The sequence below is a fragment of the Panthera leo genome, chromosome C1 (assembly GCF_018350215.1).
Source record: "Panthera leo isolate Ple1 chromosome C1, P.leo_Ple1_pat1.1, whole genome shotgun sequence".
Taxonomy (NCBI): domain Eukaryota; kingdom Metazoa; phylum Chordata; class Mammalia; order Carnivora; family Felidae; genus Panthera; species Panthera leo.
In genome coordinates this window covers 219,944,605-219,967,183 of record NC_056686.1, presented here as the reverse complement: position 1 = coordinate 219,967,183, position 22,579 = coordinate 219,944,605, and the positions used below count along the sequence as shown (strand labels likewise).

Genomic DNA, 22,579 nt, shown 5'->3' with positions numbered 1-22,579 from the left:
TGGAAGAAGCTGCTCCCCATCCCCACCCCATCCCCCCGCCGTGGACCGGACCGCGTCGCCAAGCTGTGCGGTGCCCTGGGCCTTGCCTGTAGTGCCCATGGTGCCTGAGATCCCCGCAGACCCTGTTTGATTGGCTTTTGGTAGCAGCTGTCACGTGATCTCTTGAGCATTGGGAGGCATGTGGGTGAACCAGTCCCCAGAATATCTGAGGTAGATGTGAGGATGGCTGTCCAGGTGTCGGTCTGTAGGCTTTTGCCGCCCCTGGGCTTCACGGGACTGGGGCGCTCAGTTGGAGCCTCCGCCTCCTCACTTAGAGGCTAAACTTGGAGGGGAGAGTTGTCCACGGACCCTCCTTCACTTGCGTTTTGCCTTTCATCGCTTGGTGAAGGTTTGAGTGTCCTGGTACCTCACGGGTTGTGAGGAGAATGGGTGGTTTGCTGGTGAAACAAGCAAGCCCTTGGCTGAAACACGAAGCTTAACGGTCTCGCCGTGCCTTGACTTTCTTCTGTCTGACTCCCTCCTTCCTGCTCCAGTGGCTCACCCGGATTGTGCGCGGGCGCGAGATCAACCATGAGCTCCGTTGCAGTTTTGACCCAAGAGAGCTTTGCTGAACACCGAAGTGGGCTGGTTCCGCAGCAGATCAAAGGTGACGGCCCCTTTTGTGCCTTTCTTCTTCACTCTGAGACGTCGCTCCTTCAGCATCTTTGTCAAATCTTTCTGCCAGTATTTCTGGATACAGAAACTCTCAAACTGGACCGCTTTCTGGAAAGCCAGTGATTGTGGTCACTGGTAATTAACGGGATTCTTTTTCAGAATTGCTGTTTCCCAGTTGTGTTGAACTAAAATCCTTCAAGATCTGGTGTGTATTTACATAAACAGGATAATTTAATTTGAATGCTAAATTTTCATTTATAATCCTTCATCTGTATGCAGATTCTATAAAATTTTCAGGTGAGAGAGTAGGGTTTTCTATTCCAGCCTGTTCTCAACTTTAAACGTTTTCTAATAACCGAACCAACTATCAGTTCTTAAGTTTAATTAAAATTTCACTTTGTAAGTCCCACTGGCCGTGTTTCGCGTGCTCATTTATTGCTAGGGCAGTGGAGACCCAAGCGCTGCCACGCGCCATCCAGCTGCCCCGTAGGGTTGTTTCCCTCTCTAGTTGAGGGACGCCAGGCACTGACAGGACCCGGCTGCTTGTCAGCGCGGAGGCTTTTTGGCGTCCTGGGATAGCACAGCCACGTGGCCAGAAGTGGTGAGCCCGGAGTGGCACGTAGGCCTGTCTCATTCCAAAGGTCATCTCCCTGCTCTGTGTGCACATCCATTCACAGTGGTTTTTGCGGGGCGCTACCGTTGCCGAGGCACTCGGGGGGATCCGGAACAGCCCCGCTCCTGCTTTCACGGAGCTCTGGTGAATGGGACAAAAAAAACCGTGAATGATTAGGGCTCTGTGGGGGATGGAGGTGATGAATGCTCCGGGGCCCGGTTTCCCCCGGGCTTGTTGGCTCCTGTGCAGTTGGGAGGGGGTGGTCAGAGACGGCAGCTCCCGCACAAGTCATTGTCAGCACGGTGCCCTGCGGTGGGAGATCGGCCGGGGTCTGCCGCGGAGGCGGGTCTCGAGGGCAGTGCTGAGTGAGCACTGACATTATTCTGTTCTGCATATTTAAGGGTTGATTATGTGCCAGGCGTTGTCATGTCATAGTTGTGATTCTGTAAGCAAGGATTAGAAGACTCTTGGGCTTAAATTCTTTGTGGTAAGGCCTGTTTTCACGGGGCTCACCCCACTCAGGGAGGAGTAAGGCACCTGCTGTCGGGGTTGGCCCCTCCCGGCCACATGCTGAACCTGAGGGTGCTGGGCCTGGTGAGCTCACAGGGCCCTTTACCGTCACTAAATGAAGAGGTGGGGGTGGAGTGTCACTCACAATTAATGTTTTGTTGCTCTCTTTTATTGATTTATTTTGACATTAAAACTCTCCAAGTGTCTTTTTCGTCTAATGTTGAAAGTGGTGTGCTTCCTTTTAATCTGTGTCGGCTGGTCCAGTTGCTACTTTAAATTCAGAAGAGGAGAGCGACCCTCCAACCTACAAAGATGCCTTCCCTCCACTCCCTGAGAAATCGGCTTGCTTGGAAAACGCCCAGGAGCCTGCTGGCGCCTGGAGTAACAAGATCCGGCCCATCAAAGCTTCCGTCATCACTCAGGTAGAAACTCCGTTCTTTCTTCCTCTGCCATTCCAAGTAGGAAGTGGTAGCACCTGAGGGAGTGGGTTTTGAACACACAGAAATGGGAATGCTTTGGGCATGCGGGGGCGGGGGGGGGGGCTTTCAGGGTAGATCATTCCCCACTGCTGGGGCAGCTGTCCTCACGCCCACCGCATAGCCCTGGCGCTCAGAAGGAGCAGGTTCCTTGGCTCTTCAGTCTCCGCTGCAATCCAGTCTCTGCTCCTAACTGCTGAAAGTGGCTTTCCACATCACCAGCTCCAACAGGAACCTGTCTGTCTTTTCTGCCTTCTGTCCCCCCATGTCAAAGCAAGTCTTCTCCTTTTGGCTCCGGGACACCCATTTCCGTGGCTTTCTTTGATCTCACTAGTCCATCTCTCTGCTCTCCTGACCTGGGACATTGGTGAGGTGAACCCCGTCTCCCATGTGAACTCTTGTCTGATCGTGCTTGTTGATTACCTGCCACCCATGTGCCAAGAAGTGCCCTGAGCCTGAACCTCCTAACCGACTGCATCCTGGGTCTTTCCACCTTTCCGGCAGCTATCTGACACAGGCCTGGTGTCTCCCCAGTCTTCCCAATCTTATTAAATGCACCATGTTTTACTCAGGGGTCCAGGCCCAAAACCAAGAGTCATTTTGGTTCCTTCCACTTCCACTCTTGCCTCTGCTCAGTGCCTTCTCCGTCCGGCAGCCGGAGCGTCCTGAGTCATCAGTCCATGTGCCTACCTCTGCCCGAACCCTTCGTTGCCCTCATCTTGCTGCAGAGTGGGCTGGGGTATCCGGTTCCTTCCTTTCTCCTGCTTGGACAACACCCCCTCGTGCTCACGCTGCTCCATTATGTGCCCCCTTTTTATTGCCCTCTCCCTTTTGCTCACTCTCCCCTCTGAGTATGGCTTTTCTCTGTCTCCTTGTCCCTCAGCCCCTCTTACCTCCCTGTGTGTTTCCTTCGCTGTGCTCTCACCTGGTGCTTCCTTGCTGTCCATTTGTATCGGGGTATAGCTGTCTTCACTGGAGGGCGGCCTCCTGCCCTGAGGTGCTTTCTGCGGCACCCCCTCTCTGGCTGTAGAGCAAGGGAGGGGAGGAGGCGGGATACTTAGGAGTCTGCGGACTCAGGCTCTTGACTCTGTATTCGGTGCCTGCGCACCTAAGTGTTCTCCGTCTCTTAATCTCTTTACCTTCCCTTTTTTGTCTTTTCCTGAGCAGGTGTTCCATGTGCCCCTGGAGGAGAGAAAATACAAGGACATGAACCAGTTTGGAGAAGGTGAACAAGCAAAAATCTGCTTGGAGATCATGCAGAGGACTGGCGCCCATCTGGAGCTGTCTCTCGCCAAAGACCAGGGCCTCTCCATCATGGTGTCGGGGAAGCTGGATGCTGTCATGAAAGCCCGGAAGGACATCGTTGCTAGACTGCAGACTCAGGTGGGTCCCCAGCTGAGTTCTCCCGAGCAGGTGTGCCCTGGACCGTGCCGCTGGCTCCTGCAGATACGGCTTTGGCTTCGTCAGACCCTTCCCCCACTGGGGAAGCAACATGTGGAGCCTCCTGGCATTTTTATTTGAAAAACCACTAAATCAGGGATAGAAGTGGGACACCTACTGTTTTTGCTATTTGACCTGATGGACTGAAAGGTAAAGGCTTGTCCCGAGGGTGGAGACACTTGGAGAAGCTGGGCTTACTGGATGGTGTAGTGCAGACACCACCACAGGGCGCTCGTCCCCAGGGCCTGTCTCGGGGGTCTGCGCATTGCTGGTTAAATACACGTTTCTGGGTCCTGAACTTGGGAGGTTACAAGTTCGGATGTTGTTTTGAACCTGTTTCATAGTTCTTAGTAGTCTGATACCACTACTTGGAATTGATTGGGGAGAACTGTTACAATAAATAAATCTACGATACCTTTTGTTTCTCCGTTAGCGGTGTCACTTAAAGGTGAAGGTCAATGCAGAGAATCTTATTAAAATTAAAATGTCTTGTGACAGAGACAGCGTTAGGTGGGTTTACTTAGAAATAGAGGTCCTGGGGTACCTGGGTGGCTCAGTCTATTAAACGTCCGACTCTTGGTTTTGGCTCAGGTCATGATCTCACAGCTTTGTGGGTTCAAGTCCCACATCATATCAGACTCTGCACTGGCAGCACGGAGCCTGCTTGGGATTCTCTCTCTACCACTCCCCCACTCATGCTCTCTTTGTCTCTCTCACAACAAATAAACTTTAAAAAAGAAAAAAAAAGAGGGGCTCCTGGGTGGCTCAGTCGGTTAAGTGTCCGACTTCAGCCCAGGTCACGATCTCACAGTTCGTGAGTTCGAGCCCCACGTTGGGCTTTGTGCTGACAGCCTGGAGCCTGCTTCGGATTCTGTGTCTCCCTCTCTCTTTCTGCCCCTCCGCAGCTCATGCTCACACTCTGTCTCTGTCAAAAATAAATAAACTTTAAAAAAAAATTAAAAAAAAAAAAGAAATGGGGGTTCTGTTGGTGCCTGCCTGGGTGGCTCAGTGAGCGTCTGACTTATGATTTTGGCTCAGGTCATGATTCGAGGTTCATGGGATTGAGGTCTGCATCAGGCTCTATGCTGAGTGTGGAGCCTGCTTGGGATTCTCTCTCTCTCCCTCTGCCCCTGCCCCCTGCTCGCTCGCTCGCTCTCTCGCTCTCTCTCTCTCTCTCACTCTCTCACTCTCTCACTCTCTCACTTTCAATCTCTCAATGTCTCTCACTCTAACAAAAAGGTTGGGGGTGGGGGGCAGCCTGGAGCACCTGGCTGGCTCGGTTGGAAGAGCATCCAATTCTTGATCTCAGGTTATAATTTCGAGCCCCACATTGGTTGTAGAGATTACTTAAAAATACAGTCTTTAAAGAGAAAAAAAGAAATGGGGGTTCTCCCCACCTGCCACTGATCTTCTGCAAACTCCTGGGGGAGCTGGCTCTAGAATGTTGTGGCTAAAAGATGAGGGGCTGTGGGGCAAGAGCAGGGACTTAGCAGGGAGGAGGGGATCTGCCCTGTGCTGTCCACACTCTCACTCACCCTGTCCTGTGGGCCATGGGAAAGTCACTAACTCTCCACTAGCTTCAGGGACCGAAGTCCCGAAACACAGGCAGCACTTCACCTTGCTGCTGACATGTAATCAGTTCTCAGACTTGCCGTTTACTGGTCAGTGAATATTTGAGTATTTCGTGAGTGAGCACTGGGCGGGAGAAGACCTGACCCACTCCACTCCCCCTACACCTCCCTTTACTTTAAAGCAGATCCCAGATACATTCATCTGTAATCTGCCCCCCACCTTTTTAAAAGTATAATCTACCAGGCTGTTACTCATTAAAGTTAACAGTAATTTTTAAGTTTGTTACTTATTTTGAGAGACGGAGTGAAAGCGCATGAGTGTGCGTGGGAGAGGGAGAGAGAGTATCCCAAGCAGGTTCCATGCTGTTGGCGCAGAGCCTGATGTGGGGCTTGATCCCACAAACTGTGAGATCGTGACCTGAGCTGAGGTCAAGAGTCTGACACTTGAGGGACCGAGCCGCTCAGGCACCCCTAAAAGTAATAGTAATTTCATAATATATACATACTAAGCCCAGTCTGTGGACTTCTTACGTTAATTATCTCCAGTTGTCTTTGGAGTTCAAATCGGCATCCACACCAGGCCTGCCTGCTGGGCGTCTTGTGCTCATGCCCTCTTTGATTCCTCAGTAGTGCCCTCCCCTCCTCTTCTTGGTGCCTTTGATTTTCTGGGATAAGCAGGTATTTGCTTTGTCCCACCGTCCACTGTTATTTCCTGTAAACTGGGGGTTAGATCTAGGGGTTGGTTACTTTGATGTTCAACTTGTTTGGCAGGGAAACTTGTGGGTGGTCCTGTGTGGTTGTTATTGATTCCAAGACTAGACTCCAGTTTTCAGCAAATGCATCCATTAATAAAGTTCCCGATCTTTTGCTTAGTACTGTTATCATCTGCAGACTGCTTAAATTCAGTGGGGTGCAGATGGCAGTTTTCTAACTCCCTCCCCATTAACTTGGTCTTCTTGTGAAGAACTTTCCTCTGCCACCTGTTGAGTCAGTGTTCAGACTACGTTGGCACCCTGGCATCTTCACGGGGGACCCGGGAATCTTCTCACTGTCATTATGAACTTTTGATGTGTTGATTTGGTCCTTTATGGTGAAGTTTGCATCACCTTTGGATAGTGGGACCCCCTTTGGTGTGGCCTCCTGCCGCCTTCTGGAGTGATCATTCGTGTCCATCATGCCCTAATTTCGAACACAGACATGCAGGCCAACTGTAGCCACAGACGTAAAGTCAACTGTTCATCCAGGAACTCTGTGCCTTTTTTTTTTTTTTTTAATTGTTTTTGAAGTTTATTTTTGAGAGAGGGGAAGAGACAGCATGAGGGGGCAGGGACAGAGAGAGAGAGACACGGAATCCGAAGCAGACTCCAGGCTCTGAGCTCTCAGCACAAAGTCCGACGCAGGGCTCGAAACTACGAACCGCAAGATCCTGACCTGAGGTGATGTCAAACGATTAACTCTCTGAGCCACCCAGGTGCCCTTCTGTGCCTTTTTAGTAGGAAGTTGCATGAGTGCAAACTGGTAGTTCTAATTAAGATGAAAGGTGATGGAGTCTTAAAATTGCTTGAAGGAGTTCATGCTCTCATCCTGAGATACAGTTAGGTTGGGACAGAGTCAGAGCTGTGTGATAAGATCCTGTCAGAGACAGCTTCCGCAACCCCCCCCCCCCCCCCCCGTCTCCCTCCCCTGCCAGGTGACCATTCTTAGTCTTTGATTTATCCTTCCCTTGTTTGGGTTTGAGAATAGAAGCAAAAGATAACTTGCTGTAATAGACCTTGCCCTACATCCTGTTTTTTCCTGCGTCTTTTTTGGAGATGTATACGTATCAGCAAACAGTGGCTCTCCTCCTTTCTTACTTGGGTGCGTGGTGCTCTGTGCGTGTGCTGGAAGTTGTTCAGGCATTCCTGTTGATGGGCATTTGGGTGCCTCCCTGACTTCTGTTATAAGTGTGTCTGGTTAAAAACCTTGTGCATATGGGATTTCCTGTTTTACCCTGTCTATCTGAAGATGAGTTTCCTAGCAGTGAGGTGGCTGGTCTGGGCTGGTCTGAGGGCAGCGCATACTTAATTTCTCTGTAGCAGCCAAGCCCTGGCCCCCAGGTGCACCCGGGGGCCTCCCCCACAGGCTTGCCCCGCCTGTCAGATGCTTGGGCTTTTGGCATTCTGGAGAGTAGCTGAGTGTACTTTTAATTTGGATTTTTCAGATGAGCAGAATTGTTTTATTTACTTACTTGAAAGAAAGTGTGAGTGGGGGAGGGGAGAGAGAGAATCTTAAGCAGCCTCCACACTGTCAGTGCAGAGCCTGGCGTGGGGCTCCATCTTACGACCGACGCTGAGATCATGACCTGAGCCGAAATTAAGAGTTTGACACTAAACCAACTCAGCCACCCAGGCGCTCAGGATTGAGTGTCTGTTTTCCTGAAGGACCCTTTGCATTTGCTCTGTGTGCTCTTTGTTCTTTGGCCTTTGCTATCAAGTTAAAGAGTCTACCTGGCTCAGTGTATTAGGGCTCTTAAAACCTGCCCCAGAGGGGCACCTGGGTGGCTCAGTTGGTTGAGTGTCTGACTTGGGCTCAGGTCATGATCTCATGGTTCGTTTCATGAGTTCGAGCCTGGCGTCGGGCTCTGTGCTGACAGCTCAGAGCCTGGAGCCTGTTTCGGATTCTGTGTCTCCCTCTCTGTCTCTGCCCCTTCCCTGCTCGTGTTCTGTCTCTCAAAAATAAATAAACGTTAAAAAAAAGAATTTAAAAACCTGCACCAGTAATACACCTTATGAATAACGCTTCCTAGTTGGCCATTTGTTTTTTGACCTTGGTGTGTTTTGCTGTGTGACGGGTTATTCAAGTGTAGTCATGTTCATTACTATTGTTATTTTGAGTCCTCACTAGGAAACTGTTTCACTTCTGGATTATGAGAAGCTTCATCTTTTCCTGGTGCCTGGAAGGGTGTTCTTCCCTTTTTGTTCTGGATGTTTGGAGTTTCTTACCAGCAGGGGGAGGGGCACATCCAGTTTCATCCTTCTCCATACGGCTGTTAGGTTGTCGACACCAGTTTTAAAAGAGTTTTTTCCCAGTGATTTGAGTGGCTGTTTTTATGAAGTCCTACGTTTCCGTATTAACTTGTTTCTGTTTGTGGGTTTTCAGTTCTGACCTGTTGGTCTGTCTTTCTGTGTGCTAATATTCTGTTTTAAGGGTAGTAGTTTTATATTATTTATATTTAGTACAGTTACTGGTACCCTTCCTGTACTGTCCTCTTTCAAGATTTTCCTTGTGCCTTTCTCTTTTGCTCTGCCATGCAAAACTTTATGATCTACCTTTTGCTCAGAATTGCATTAGAGCTTTAAAGGAGTGTTTTGTGATTTTTTTTTTTGAAAGAGGGCACAAGTGAGTGAAAGGGAGAGAGAGAAGTGGGGCTCACCTGATGCGGGACTCGGGCTCATGAACCGTGAGGTCATGACCTGAGCTTGAGTCAGATGCTTAATGACTGTGCCACCGGGGCACCCCGTCCTGTGAGTTCTAGTGCTCGGATCCCCCCTGCGCTGCCTGGGCACCCCGTCCTGTGAGTTTTAGTGCAGGGACCCCACCTCTTATGTTGGGTTGTGTCTACTTAGCTACTTTGTCTTTTTTTTTTTTTTTTTTGGCCTGTCAGAAATGGCCATTCTTTTGCATTCTGTCTTCTAACCAGTTGCCGTTAGCATGAGATAAAGCTGCTTTGGTGCTGCTCTTCTCCCTGTTATAGACCTTAGACGTTTAATAAAGTTGTAGTTTCCCGGGGCTCCGGAAGGCACAGGCCCGTGCCTCTTCCCTGTCTCATCTTTGTGCCTGCTTTGCTTCCTTGGGTTTCCTTTTGTGGTGACCCCCTGCAGTGGAGGTTGGGGGGGGGCAGACCTCAGTGGGTACCTCCCGTTAAGTACAGGCTGAGTAGGGTGTTGCCTTTTGTCATGTTACAGGAGTAACACATCCATTGATGTTCATGTTCTTGCACATTTTAAATCATAAATAGATTTAAATTTTCTGGAGGTGATCGTTTGATTTTTCTTCTTATGTCAACGTCATGACACGTCAGTGGTATGATGAATTACATAAACTGATTTCCTCATTGATCCATTTTTGGAGCAAACGTGAGCTGATCAGAATGTGTAACAGGCTGGTGGTCTTTTTCTGTGCTGGTTGGGAAGTGAGGTCCTGTTATATGGTCTCTGTGACATTTTTGTTTTGAACGTCAGGTAGTCTGCTATAAGACGGTATTTTGGGGGAAGGGGGAAGTGGCTGATACGGGAGTTTCTGCTACACCAGTGTTGGGAGCTTTAACACGTTTCTTTTTTAAGTCGTCTTAGTGGCTACTTTCTGCACAGAGTTGGGAAGACTGGGAGCCTGTGTCCTCCTGGCTCTTTGGGACTTCAGGAACCTGCTTGATTTCTAGCAGTTGGACTCATTGGATGAAGGCTTTGGACTATTTCTATTTTATTTTCTCAGATAAGTCGTCTGTTTTAAGTGGTTGTAAAAGAGAGGAAAAAGAGTTTATTAGGGATATAGGTCTTATGTCTGAAAATAAAAATCGCTTAGTATTCCAGAAACAAAAATTAATGTGGTTAGTCAGTTATGTACCCGTTTTCCTACCATGTCCCAGGATGGTGTTGACAGTCATGGAAGTGGAGAACAAGACAGCATTCTTGAATATTCCTGTTCTCGTGGTGGCTCATTGCGTCGAGAAGCCGTTGAACAAATCAGTACTTCTAACTAACTATGACAGCAGAGCATGTGTCATGGGGTCATGGGGGGGTGTATTGCACTTGAACTTTTCCTAGCCTTGGGGTCAGGGTAAGCGTCCCCAAGACCATGATGTTTATTTAACCTGGGAGTGTTCTGAGGGATGGGCTGGCACTGGCAGGCAAGAATGGCGTTTCAGGCGGAGAGAATACCATGGAGAAATAATGCTTTTTCAGGACCTGCAAATACTATTGTTTTCTCTGCCTCTCTTCCTCTTACAGGCCTCAGCAACTGTTGCCATTCCCAAAGAACACCATCGCTTTGTTATTGGCAAAAATGGAGAGAAACTGCAAGACTTAGAGCTCAAAACTGCAACCAAAATCCAGATCCCACGCCCAGATGACGCCAGCAATCAGATCAGGATCACCGGTACCAAAGAAGGCATCGAGAAAGCTCGCCATGAAGTCTTGCTCATCTCCGCTGAGCAGGTGGGGCCAGGTGAGGGCTTGGTGTGTGTGCATCGGCCTCAGCCCAAGAGCTGTGCCTTCATGGTTCTGTTCTGTCCTTTCCAGGACAAACGTGCTGTCGAGAGGCTGGAAGTGGAGAAGGCGTTCCACCCCTTCATCGCTGGGCCTTATAACCGACTTGTTGGTGAGATCATGCAGGAGACAGGGACGCGCATCAACATCCCCCCACCCAGCGTCAACCGGACAGAGATTGTCTTCACTGGAGAGAAGGAGCAGTTGGCCCAGGCTGTGGCTCGCATCAAGAAGATTTATGAGGAGAAGGTAGTGGTTGGGCAGAGAGTATGGGGACTGTCATCTGGAAGTGTGGCTGAAGTCTAGCCCCTGCCTCTTACCGTCTTGTGCCCAGATGAGTTCAGTTTCTGGTTAGCTAGCGGGTGGAGCTGTTGGGCAGGGAAAGAGTGGACAGAGCTTGGAGCTAGACGCCTGGGCTGGACGTAGCACCCAGATCCAGTCCAGTGTTGGAGCTAGCTGTCTGCTGTGAGTCCCCGTCATGGAGTCCCCATACTCACTCCTTGAGGTAGGGGAGGACTTGGTGTCCTCACCTCACGGACTTGGACTTTTCAGTCCGGGCTCGAGTTAAATTCTCAGGTGATTCTTGTGAGGACGAAACCCAGCCCTTGATCAGAGGAGGTTCTGGGTTGGCTGGTCCCCGTCTTCACTTGCAAGGGCTCACGAGTATGTAAGGCTCTGCGTCTTGCTCCCCCCCTTCTTTGATGACAGTGTTCTGTTCCCACCTATTCCTCCTGAGTCCTCCCTTCTGACTCCCTCATGGTGCTCTTAGAAAAAGAAGACCACAACCATCGCTGTGGAGGTAAAGAAGTCCCAGCACAAGTATGTCATCGGGCCCAAGGGCAACTCCTTACAGGAGATCCTGGAAAGAACAGGCGTGTCTGTGGAGATCCCACCCTCAGACAGCATCTCCGAGACTGTGATACTTCGAGGCGAGCCTGAAAAGCTGGGGCAGGCGCTGACTGAAGTCTATGCCAAGGTAACTGCCGCGTACGACACCGGGCGCTGGCTGCGGGGACCGTGTCGGGGGAGCGCACGCCTGGCTCTGGCGAGCGTGAACACGCGTGAGCTGGCCCCCGCAACCCCGCTGCTCTGCCCCCTGGTTTCCTAGGCCAACAGTTTTACGGTATCGTCCGTCTCCGCTCCTTCCTGGCTTCACCGATTCATCATTGGCAAGAAAGGGCAGAACCTGGCCAAGATCACTCAGCAGATGCCTAAGGTGAGGGGGCCTTGCGGATGTGTTAGTTCTGAGTTTTTGATCTTGTCCCGTTGCTGACGTTTGTTGTTTATTCTGGGCGTGCCTCTGAAGACCGTGGCACGGTTTTTAAAAGTCAGTTGCTGTTTGTGCCAGTCCGTTTACATGGTTGGCTGAGGAAGAACGTAATGAAGTTTTTAATGTACCTGTCATTCTTTTGACCTTTTTAGTCGGAAGCTGTGTGTATCGTCGGGTGTCGTGGATACCTTAGGAAAGCTCTCCTGTACTAGGGCGTAGTAACTTCACGATAGTTACGTGTGTAAACTTGGAAGAGCACACGCGCGCCATTTGTTTGAAGTGCGGCGTTACAGCCTTTTCGTGCTTTGCACTCCCATCCTTGACGTCTCCCTGGTCTTCCGGAGGGGACCACAGCTCCCCGTGGACTTACCCCGGCGGACTCGCGCGGGAACACCTCCTTCGTACCACCCTCCTACTCACAGCGGGTTTCCAGTTGACTTCCTCACGTTTCCCTTAGGCTCAGGGTCCTGGTTCACACAAATGCAGCTGCTTCCTGGGGCCACTCTCCCTTAATGCCCTCGTCACACGTTGCCCTCTTGCCCGGTGTGTCGTAAGCGGGGACAGGGCTGGCCCTGCCTGTGGACCACCTTCAGGCAGCTCTCCGTGGGTTCAGATTTCCTCCCTAATGCTTGTCCTCATTGTTTGACTTTTTTAAAAAAGTGTTCTTAACGTTTATTTTTGAGAGAGAGAGACAGAATGCTAGTGGGCGAGGGGCAGAGAGAGAGGGAGACCCAGGATCTGAAGCAGGTTCCAGGCTCCGAGCTGTCAGCACAGAGCCCCACGCAGGGCTCAGACTGAAGAGCCGTGAGATCATGACCTGAGCCGAAGTCGGACACTCAACCGACTGAGTCACCCAGGGGCCCCAATACTTGTCTCCTGTCTCATTCTTTGTGTGAGTGAAGAGGAGTGGGCCTGTAACGGGGAAAGTGCCACAGCGAAACAGTGGGGAAAGTGGTGTTGAGGTGCTCTAGGTCTGCGGTGTGGGTGGTAGGCGTATTGTGGAGGATTTTACAGTTCCCGTATTTACTGAAGCAAAGATGATTAGATCGCGGTATCGAGTACCGAAATAATGGGTGTCCCCCAGCTGCCCTCTTCAGCCGCCTGTGGTGTCTCTGGACGAGCGTTTATATGAAGCAGGTGGGGTTGGCCGCTGCCTCAGGAAAGCACTCGCAGGTTCTCAGGGCGCTGCCGCTGTGCCGTGCCGTCTTGGCCATCTCCTTCCTCATTTTGATGTGGTAGGTTCACATCGAGTTCACGGAAGGTGAGGACAAGATCACTCTGGAAGGCCCCACAGAGGATGTAAACGTGGCCCAGGAACAGATTGAAGCCATGGTCAAAGACCTGGTAAGGTGCCCCCCTGCACGTTGTGGGTGCTGGTGAGGTAGGGGCGTGGCTGGAATGTCCTCGCTTGCCAGTCAGACATCACGTGGGTGGGCCTGGCTACCCAGGGGTAGCCCAGGGCGAGTAACGGGTTCTGAAGCGGTTAGAACCTGGCCGAGTCCAGGAGGTTCATGGATGGAGGAGACTTTGTTTTGAAGAAGGGTCTTTGAAGTGGGCCGGAAGGACAGTCTTAGAACAATGCCCGACAGTTGAGTGACAAAACATGGCAACAGCTGCCGGCTTTTGGACTTTGGTTCTTGCTGGTGTCTGAGACGGTGGCTCATCCCATGGCCTCAGGAGTTTGTCTCCGGACCCATTCTGTGCTTCTCCTGCAGATTACCCGGATGGACTATGTGGAGATCAACGTGGACCACAAGTTCCACAGGCACCTCATCGGGAAGAGCGGGGCCAACAGTGAGTGCGGCTGATGGCGCCGGGGGTGGTGCTGGGGTTGAGGGTGGGTCACACAGCTTCGAACTCCTCTTCTCCTCGGGCTGTGGTCGGTCTGGAGGTAACCATGACCATCCTGGTCAGAGGTCACGGTGAAGGACTACCGAGCCTGATGGGGTAACATCACTGGTTTTCTAGTCACTACCGAATGGGTGCCTAGCGGGGCTCCCCAAGGAGCAGGAAATGTCTGGGCTCACGGGCACAGGGAGGGGTTCTTTTGGGCAAGTGATATCACGGCAGCCCAGGTGAGCTCTGTCTGATCAGGAGCGCAAGCGTGGTTCCTCAGAAGTGTGTTGAGTGAGGGCTGTGCCCAAATGAAGGATGTTTTCTAAAACCCACTCCTTGGCCTGGTTTACTGTGAGGCCACCCGACACATTACAGTGCTTTCCTTGTCCCTATGTTTGCTCTGTAGTAGGAGGTGAGAGGGCAGCACACGTCCCAGCCTGGGTCCATCCCTAGGTTGTAGGGACCCCAGCCGTGTAGACAGGATGCCCTGTGAGTGTGTCCTCTTTGGTTTTTGCCTGATACGGTCCAGTTTTTGTTCATAGTAACGTAAGCTTGTCAGCTGTGCCGTGTTTGGTGTCAGTCTTGTGTTCTGGGGTATTTTAAACACCAGTGAGAGGCCACAGACACAGAGCACCTCCTGATGGAGCTCCCTTGCACATACTGCTGAAGCCTCGCGCACGCCGTAACTCGATTTGTGTGTGTGTGTGTGTGTGTGGATGAACTCTGGGGTGTCTTCACGTAAGAACTCGTAGCTCTGACACAAATTGCCGGTGTCTGCTCCCCAGGAGTGAGGGGCCCCCAATGTGGTTCAGGTTAATTCTCTTCGCTTTCTGGTTCTGTTTCTCCCCTCCTTTTCTTTCATGATCTGAAACCTCCCACCTGGCTTCCGAGTCCTTGGCTCTTGTTGTCCTACGTGGTTTCACCCTGGAATAGCACATGTCCTGGCTGTCTCTGTGTGTGCTCACAGCCCTCCTCTGTGACCCCTAAGGATCTTGGGCAAAATGCAGGCTTGTTTCTTGGGATAAGGTCTCTCCAGGGTGTGGGGGCTTGGGTCTCTGTTCAAAGAAGATGACAGAGGGTTTTCAACTCAACTTGTTTTGCAAAGAAGTGAAGTCTTGATTTGGATCCCAGCTGATGGTGGGGTCTTTCTGGGCAGCAGCCTGACCTCCGTGGAGCCCTCGGGCGGTCATTGGGAGGTGCCCTTCTGTTATTTTTGTTTTTTTGAGAGTAATTTTATGACGTGAGAACACAGTGGTTCGGTTCCCAAACTTGCTTCCACCTTAGAAACCCCTGGGATCTTTTAAGTATTCTAAAGCCCCAGCCATAGCCCAGGCCAGGGAAACCTCATCCACTGAGAGGCCCCAGCTGTCCGTCACGTGACATCCTCAGGGTGACACCTGCATGGTCCGTCTAGGTAAAGACCATACCCAACACATTTTAGAGAATGGAGGGTCTTGCACTGAAGGCTTAATCACCTCCTTTACTTGTTGGGTGACCAGTGAGTGGGGGCTTTAGTCCTGTTCTGCTAGGTGGTTAATCACCAGTGGAACATAATAGATTCTGAGTCTAAAACGCGTTTCTTGTTGTATTATTAAGTAAACAGAATCAAAGACCAGTACAAGGTGTCCGTGCGCATCCCTCCTGACAGTGAGAAGAGCAACCTGATCCGTATCGAGGGGGACCCGCAGGGTGTGCAGCAGGCGAAGCGGGAGCTGCTGGAGCTTGCCTCTCGGATGGTGAGACCTACGGCCAGGCCCTGCTGGGGAGGGGTGCGCCTGTGCCTGCTGGGTGACTCTGCAGGGTACCCTCTGTGCGGTCCTGGAGAATGGGACTCGCTCGGTTTAGGAGTGACTCTGAGCTGCAGGGGCCCAGGTGCTGTGCTGGAGGCACTGGGGCTCTGCAGCAGGGCCGTTGGCCTTGGGGAAACCCCGGAGTCTGGGATGCTTTGAGTACCGACTCCAGGGACTGTGATGGATTTTCTGGGTTCTTAGAAGCACCCAGGGGACTCCCATGTGCAGCCAAGGTTGAAAATTCCTGCTGTGTGGTTATCTGCAACTCTAAAGGTTGGCGGGGCTTGTTCCTGCTGCCAGACTGAAGTTCTGCACTCCCCTGTCTAAGCTGTCAGCGCTGGTGTGTCTATCTTGATCGTGTGATTCATATGCAGATAGCCACGCAGCTGTGATTGTTGGTTTGGGCTGCACGTAAGCGTCACTGGGATGCCTTTCAGCATCCAGAGGAGGCACGTGCTGAGTGAGAGTTTACGGTTCAGCGTAAACACGTGCAGAATGTCAGGAAGCCTCGGGCAGGGCAGCGTGCGTGCCTCGTCAGGATAGGGAGTGAGCTGCATGTCTGTTGTCACCCTGTCACTGCCTGGCTCTGGTGCCCAGGCCTGGAGCCTGCCCTCAAGGCCCCCTTTGGGCAGTAGCCTTTCCTTTTCCTCCGCTGCAAGCTGACATGCGGCCTCCTGCCATTCTCTGGCCATCCCTGAGCTCACAGCTCAGCAGAGGGTTCCAGCTCTTCCCTTACTCAGACAGCTCTCTTGTTGCCCGGGAAGGGGGGGGGGTCCCTTGGTCTGGGGTATCTGGTGCTTCTGTGGGATTACTGAACCCGTGTTTCTCTGTCAGCCTGGTGCCAGTCTGATCCAGAATCTCCCCCAAGATTTTGAATGGTTAGCTGCTAGTATTTTTTCTTTATCCTACCTCTGTTTATTCTTTTGTATTATTCTTTGGTGTTTTAGTGAGATGCTGGGGTAGGTGAGAACCAGAACCATGCAGGTTTACTGCCTGGTGTTGAACCTTTCTTAATTATCCACATGTGGCAGTGGTTGAACCACACTGTGTTCTGGAAGGATCACTGCCTGCGGGGCGTTGTGCCTCATGGTCTCTTGTTCTCGTCCCCATGGGTTGAGGCCACTGCACTGGCACTTCTGGTTGAGGGGTCCTGAACTCTGCTGTGGAATCGTACTTCATTCAGGAAAATGACACCCAGCCCGTGTTGTTAGAGAGAGTGGGTGTCCTCTCCAGGGCACTCTGCTGGCTGCCGACTCCCTGCGGTGCTACGAGGCTGTGTGGAGCTCCCCAGGCCCCCGGGGGGCCTCCTGCTGTTAACATCATCTCCTCAAACCGCGTTTTTAGGAAAATGAGCGTACCAAGGATCTGATCATTGAGCAGAGATTCCATCGCACCATCATTGGCCAGAAGGGTGAACGGATCCGTGAAATTCGTGACAAATTCCCAGAGGTAAGCGTTTCCCAAAGGCATTCTTGAGTCCTCTAGGAGGGATTGATTGGCACTGTTGTGGAATCCAGTCATTACCAATAACTGAACTTGGATTTGTGGTGATTTGTCCAGGTTATCATCAACTTCCCAGACCCAGCACAAAAGAGTGATATCGTCCAACTCAGAGGGCCCAAGAATGAGGTGGAAAAATGCACAAAATACATGCAGAAGATGGTGGCAGACCTGGTAGGGGGGGTTTCCCTCCTTGGTTGAGATACAGTGTTGCTGGTGGTGGAGAGGCCTGGGGGACTTGGCCCATCAGTACCTCTGCTTGGGGAGCGCACTTGGGCCCTGGATTGGTCTGCCGTCTCCATAGTGATGCCATCCCTGGTAACCCCGTGTGCTTAGACTGGCAGAAATTGTTAGGGCCTCAGTGTTGCGTGGAATTACGGTGGGGTGCCAGGTTCCTTGTGTCCTGGAGGGGCCTTGGGGTATCTAGATAACGTGTGCCGAATGGTAAGGAGCGGGATGTGCGCAGATCGTGTGGGGAGTCAGCTACTGATTTGTTACCTTCTTGAGAGCTGGAATGGGAACAGGTAGTTTGGAAAGTGCCGAGGGTCGTTACCGATGGGAGGACTCCAGGTGGGCTCATGCTTTCTGTGGTCCTTCATGGGGCTTGGACCGAGCTGACAGCTGCCTCAGTCACTGATGGGGGCTCTCCCAGCCCTGAGCACATTCACGCTGCCCTGGAGTGGTGGGGTTCCCAAGAGTGGCAGGGTCTGTGTGTCACCTTGAGGTGTGCTCTGGGCTTACTTCTCCCAGCCCGGTGTCCTGGTCTCCACTGGCCCTCGGCCAGCTCTGGTCCTGGAGGTGGCCAGAACCCCCTCGTACCCAGAGTGTCGGTTGAGGACCCTTGGCACACTCCGTTGCTTCTGGATTGTGGAACTTGCATCGAACAGATGGCAGGTTGTATTGCGAGCCACTTTTTATAAAGGTGGCTTTGCATCAGTTAACTGTGGCTTGCCCAGTTAGCTAATTGCTGAGTAAATTATCCCCCATTCTTGTGACAAGCCTCTGAAGGTCAGAGGTCAGATAGCGGGAGACCAGGAGGATCCAAGTGTGTGTTTTCCCATAACGAGACCTGTCATTTCATACTCTTTCATGGATGATGGGATACCTCACTCCAGTATGCTGGCTAATTGTGCCACTCCTTTTGTTTCTAAGGTGGAAAATAGTTACTCAATTTCTGTTCCGATCTTCAAACAATTTCACAAGAACATCATTGGGAAAGGAGGCGCAAACATTAAAAAGGTGACCAGCCAGTTTGTCCCCTGAACCTTGGCTCTCCTCAGCCTACCCCCAAAGCCCTCTGCCATTCCGGCTGAGCTTTGAAGGAGGGAGCCTTCCTTTCCAGCCCTGGGCTCCAGCAGCTGTCTCACCTGGGACGTCCGCTTTTCATGGTGTCCCATCTGCTTGTAGATCCGAGAAGAAAGCAACACAAAGATCGACCTTCCAGCAGAGAATAGCAATTCAGAGACCATTATCATCACAGGCAAGCGAGCCAACTGTGAGGCTGCCCGGAGCCGCATCCTGTCCATCCAGAAAGACCTGGTAATGGGGTGTTTTGAGACAGGACGCTAGCCAGGCTCCCTGTGGTCATGTCTCAGCAGCCCCCACGGCGCTAGCCTGCTGTTCAGGCACGCGGGTCAGGCAGGCCGGCCCTCCCCGCAGCAGTGCTGGCCTCCGAGCAGCCACCTGCCGCCTGGCTGTGGCGGTGTGCCCCGCTGGTCTGAGCAGTAGCACTGGACTTGAGTGCTTGGAAATCACGTCGTGAAGGCATTACAATAATTTTTTTCAATTTCTGAAAAGTTAATGTGTAAAAAACTGCATGTTTAAAGCGTGCGCTTTGGTGAGTTAGGACACGTGTACATCCATGGAATCCTTTCCGTAGTCAGGATGCCGAGCGTGTCCGGCACCCCAGAAATGTCCTCCTGCTCCTTTTCAGTCCCTCCCTCTTTCGTGCCAGCCCCCGCCCCCTACTCTGCCTAGCCATCCCCTTGATCTGCTTTCGGCCACAGGGGATTAGAGTGGGTTTCCTGCATCTTCGTCTAAAAGAAATCCTGGCGTCTGCTCCCCCATCTGCAGCTGCTTTCACCTCGAGCATCCGTGTCGCTCTGTGTGTCAGCACCTTGTTTTGTTTAATGGCCGTGCAATACTGTCATTGTATGCACTGATGATTTTCCTTTTGGTCTGAGACCTGTAGTTTTTCTTTGAAGGGGTTTTTTTTATCTAATAAGTCGTCAAATTTTTTAGCGTAGAATTTTTCATAGTATTCCCATAGTGTGTTTTCACTGTGGTGGTCTCTTTTGCATTCCTGATGCCTGTAATTCGTGTCATTCTAGAATCATCTTCCTTTACCCTGGTAGTAGTCTTTGCTCTGAAATCTACTTTTTCTCGTTAAAGTAGGTTTCTCTTAGGCAGTTTGCTTTTTTTTCTACTCAATTTGACCATCTCTGCCTTTTAATTGTATCTAATTACATTAGTAATTGTAGATACCCTGTTTTAATCCATGTTTTAATCCATATTTTTAGTAAGTGTGAGGAAATGTGAATTTTTTTAATTTTAAAATTCTGTTAAAATTCATGTAAACAAGATTTGCCATCTTAGTGTACAGCCCCAGGACAGTAAGTGCATTCACACTTGCTGTGCAGCCATGACCACCATGTGTCTCCAGAACTTTCCATCTTCCCAAACAAACTGTCCCCATAAACAAGTTCCTTTGGCCCTCCACAGCCCCTAGTCACCCCTGATGTGATTGTTCTGTGCGGTTCCGTTTCAGTCCACCGCCTTGAACTTGTTCTCTGTGTGTCCCGTCTTTGTCCTCTTTTTCTGCCTGCTTTTGGATTTAATAGAACTTTGTTTTTCCTTTGATCTCCCTTTATGGCTTACTGGATATTCTAGCTTTTACTTTAGTGGTTGTTTCAGAGTTGTCCGGGCACACGTTCCACGTGCGCTTCCTTCCTCCGGGTCCCTTCGTGCTATGGCAGTGTCGCTGGAGGTGCTGAGAATCCCGCGTCCCAGCGCTACTGCCCGGCCTCCCTGGTCTGCGTTGCGGCCCCGCGGCACCTTCTTGTTTGCACATTGGCTTCTTTCCCTTAGTATTAACGTGGGTCATGTGGCAAGAACGTATTTAGTTTTGTAAGAAAGTGCCAGCCCGTCTTCCCAGGAGGCTGCCCCAGTGGCAGGGTGGGCATCCGGGGGCTCTGCAACCTTGGCTTGGAGGTTTTCTTTCTGCACCTGACTCTGTTTTGGCACCTCCCACAGTGTCTGTGAGGACACGTCTGAGGTCCTCCTTTACTTTGCTTCTCCACGCACGTTCTTTGGCTCTTGTTTTTAGGAGTGTCTCGTAGGCTTTGAGCGACATACGACATGTCTGGGGGTCCTTTTCCTCGCGTGTCTTGGAGTTCATTGAGCTTTCTTGGATACGTGAGTTTAGCATTGTCATCAAATTTGGAAAAATTGGGGTCACTATTTCTGAATATTTTTTTTCTGTCCTCCCCTTCAGGGACTCCAGTTACCTGGTGATAGGCAGCCAGATTGTCCTGTGGTTCATTCGTACGCTTTTTATTTGAGTGGAAAGGTGAAGTGGTGTTTTTTCCTCCATTAGTTTCTTTAAATTTGTTAATTTTCTGCAGTGTGTAATCTGTCTGTATCCCAGCTAGTGTATTTGTCATTTTGGACGTTTTCACCTGTAGGGGTTCATTTGGAATATTGGAGGTTTTACATTGACACCTTCAGTCTTTCTTTGCCTTTTTGACCACATGCAGGGTCGTGAAAATGCCTGTTGTAGTGTTATCGGTCTCCTCCGGTTCTTCTTTTTTTTATGGTTTTTTTTATCTGAGGTGTGGATGCAGAGGGAGAGAGCGAGAATCCCAGGCAGGCTCCACCGCCCAGCGTGGAGCCCAATGTGGGGCTCGATATCAGGACCGTGAAGTCACGACCTGAGCTGAAAGCCACAGCGGGATGCTCAACGGAACCACCTGGGCGCCCCTCAACCCACTGGTTCTAGTGTCTGTGTCATTTCTGGGCTGTTTTCTGTGCTTTTCTCAGTGAGGTAGTTTTCTCCTGTTTCTTTGCTTATCTGCTATTTTTTCATTGGATGCCAGAAGTTAGGAGGTTTCCTTTGGTGGATGCTGGATAGTTTTGCATTCCTGTAAGTGTCTTTCAGCTTCGTTAAGGTACTTTGAAATACTTTGCTCCTTTGTGGACTTGCTCTTGAGACACACGAGGTGGCGTCACAGCAGTGCCTAGTCTGGGGCATTACTTCCCACTACTGAAGTGAGGCTTTCCTGTGCCCACGTCCTGGCACGTGGACAGTGCTGTGTGCTGTGGTTTGCTCCCTCTAGTGATCCGGGGCTCTTTCCCAAGCCTCGGCCATTTCCCTCCGCACGTCAGTATGGGAGCAATGTCCGGTTCACGGGGGCTTCTGCCTCCACGCTGCCCCCTCCCCTCAGGCTCTGACCTGTCGGCCCTGTGTCCTGGACGCCGGGACTTGGCCAGGGGGCAGTCAGCAGGCTCACCTTCCTTCCTCCCTGTCTCCAGTGTCTTGAACACCATTGTGTCCTTGTGGGAGGTAAACCTGGTCCTTGTGTCACCTTGACTAGAGGCAGGATAGGTGCTGACCCGCGGGCATATCGGTGTATCTCTGCTTGGGCACCAAGAGAAGCAAAGGAGGAAAGCACTGTTTTGACCGTGTAACCCGGAGGCTTCCCTTCCACGTTGTGTGAGCCACTGCCCCCGCCCCATCCCACACCCATATTCGTGTACCCACTCATGCACACAGGCTCCGGGTCCCTGGGCGGCGGGCGTGCCGTCCTGTGTCCCACACCTCACGGACTGTGTGTGATTCCAGGCCAACATTGCCGAAGTGGAGGTCTCCATCCCCGCCAGGCTGCACAACTCCCTCATCGGCACGAAGGGCCGCCTGATCCGCTCCATCATGGAGGAGTGCGGCGGGGTGCACATCCACTTCCCTGTGGAGGGCTCGGGGAGTGACACAGTTGTCATCAGGGGCCCCGCCTCCGATGTGGAGAAGGCCAAGAAGCAGCTCCTGCACCTGGCAGAGGAGAAGGTGAGCCCCACGCCCAGGAGTGATGGTGCCGTGTCTGTCCCTTGCTAGAAATCCTTGCCCTGTTTTTGTGGCAGGTCAGAAAACTGCTCCGTTACACCTTTATGTCTCTGGTTTTGCCATTGCTGAACAAAGGGCCTTGGCAGGTCGAACGCCTACCTGTACGATGTAGAAAAGTTGCGGTTTGGCGTATTGGCTTTTTTAAGTAGGATTCATAGACTATAAAATCCACTTTTCTGAGTTTTGACGAGCATACACACACTGACATGACCACCACTGCAGTGAAAATGTTTTGGCCATCACCTTAAACTCTGCATTGAATCACCTTTGCCCCTTTGTCAAAACCCACGCGTGGGTCTGTTGCTGGACTCTGGGTGTCCCAGTGACACACCTTTAGCTTTGTGCTTTTGTAGAACCACGTTAGCTGTTCTAGATCTTTGCCATTCTGCATTTGGAAACTGCTTACCAATTTCTAGGGGAAAATCCTGCTTAGATTTTGACCGAGACTGTGTTAAATCTGTAGACCAAATTGGGGAGAACTGACCTCCCGGGAATTCAGTCTTCCAGTCTGTGTTAAGTCTTTGATTTTTAATTGGTGTTTTCTTACGTTCAGCATGGGG

The 22,579-nt window shown here is 51.2% G+C and overlaps 1 protein-coding gene across 3 annotated transcripts in view; it reads left to right on the top strand.

Annotated features, from left to right (window-relative positions):
- Nucleotides 1-22,579, top strand: part of LOC122226895 (high density lipoprotein binding protein) — a 71,915-nt gene that overhangs the window by 38,091 nt on the left and 11,245 nt on the right. For all 3 annotated transcript variants that reach the window (XM_042950825.1, XM_042950827.1, XM_042950826.1), the window contains exons 3-17: nt 534-646; nt 2,042-2,199; nt 3,421-3,636; nt 10,250-10,456; nt 10,541-10,756; nt 11,277-11,483; nt 11,616-11,723; nt 13,017-13,121; nt 13,493-13,571; nt 15,210-15,349; nt 16,748-16,852; nt 16,964-17,077; nt 18,056-18,142; nt 18,311-18,442; nt 21,744-21,962. In XM_042950825.1, coding sequence (XP_042806759.1) covers nt 571-646; nt 2,042-2,199; nt 3,421-3,636; nt 10,250-10,456; nt 10,541-10,756; nt 11,277-11,483; nt 11,616-11,723; nt 13,017-13,121; nt 13,493-13,571; nt 15,210-15,349; nt 16,748-16,852; nt 16,964-17,077; nt 18,056-18,142; nt 18,311-18,442; nt 21,744-21,962 — 2,169 coding nt within the window. In that variant the 5' untranslated portion in view covers nt 534-570. The remainder of the gene's footprint in view (nt 1-533; nt 647-2,041; nt 2,200-3,420; nt 3,637-10,249; nt 10,457-10,540; nt 10,757-11,276; nt 11,484-11,615; nt 11,724-13,016; nt 13,122-13,492; nt 13,572-15,209; nt 15,350-16,747; nt 16,853-16,963; nt 17,078-18,055; nt 18,143-18,310; nt 18,443-21,743; nt 21,963-22,579) is intronic.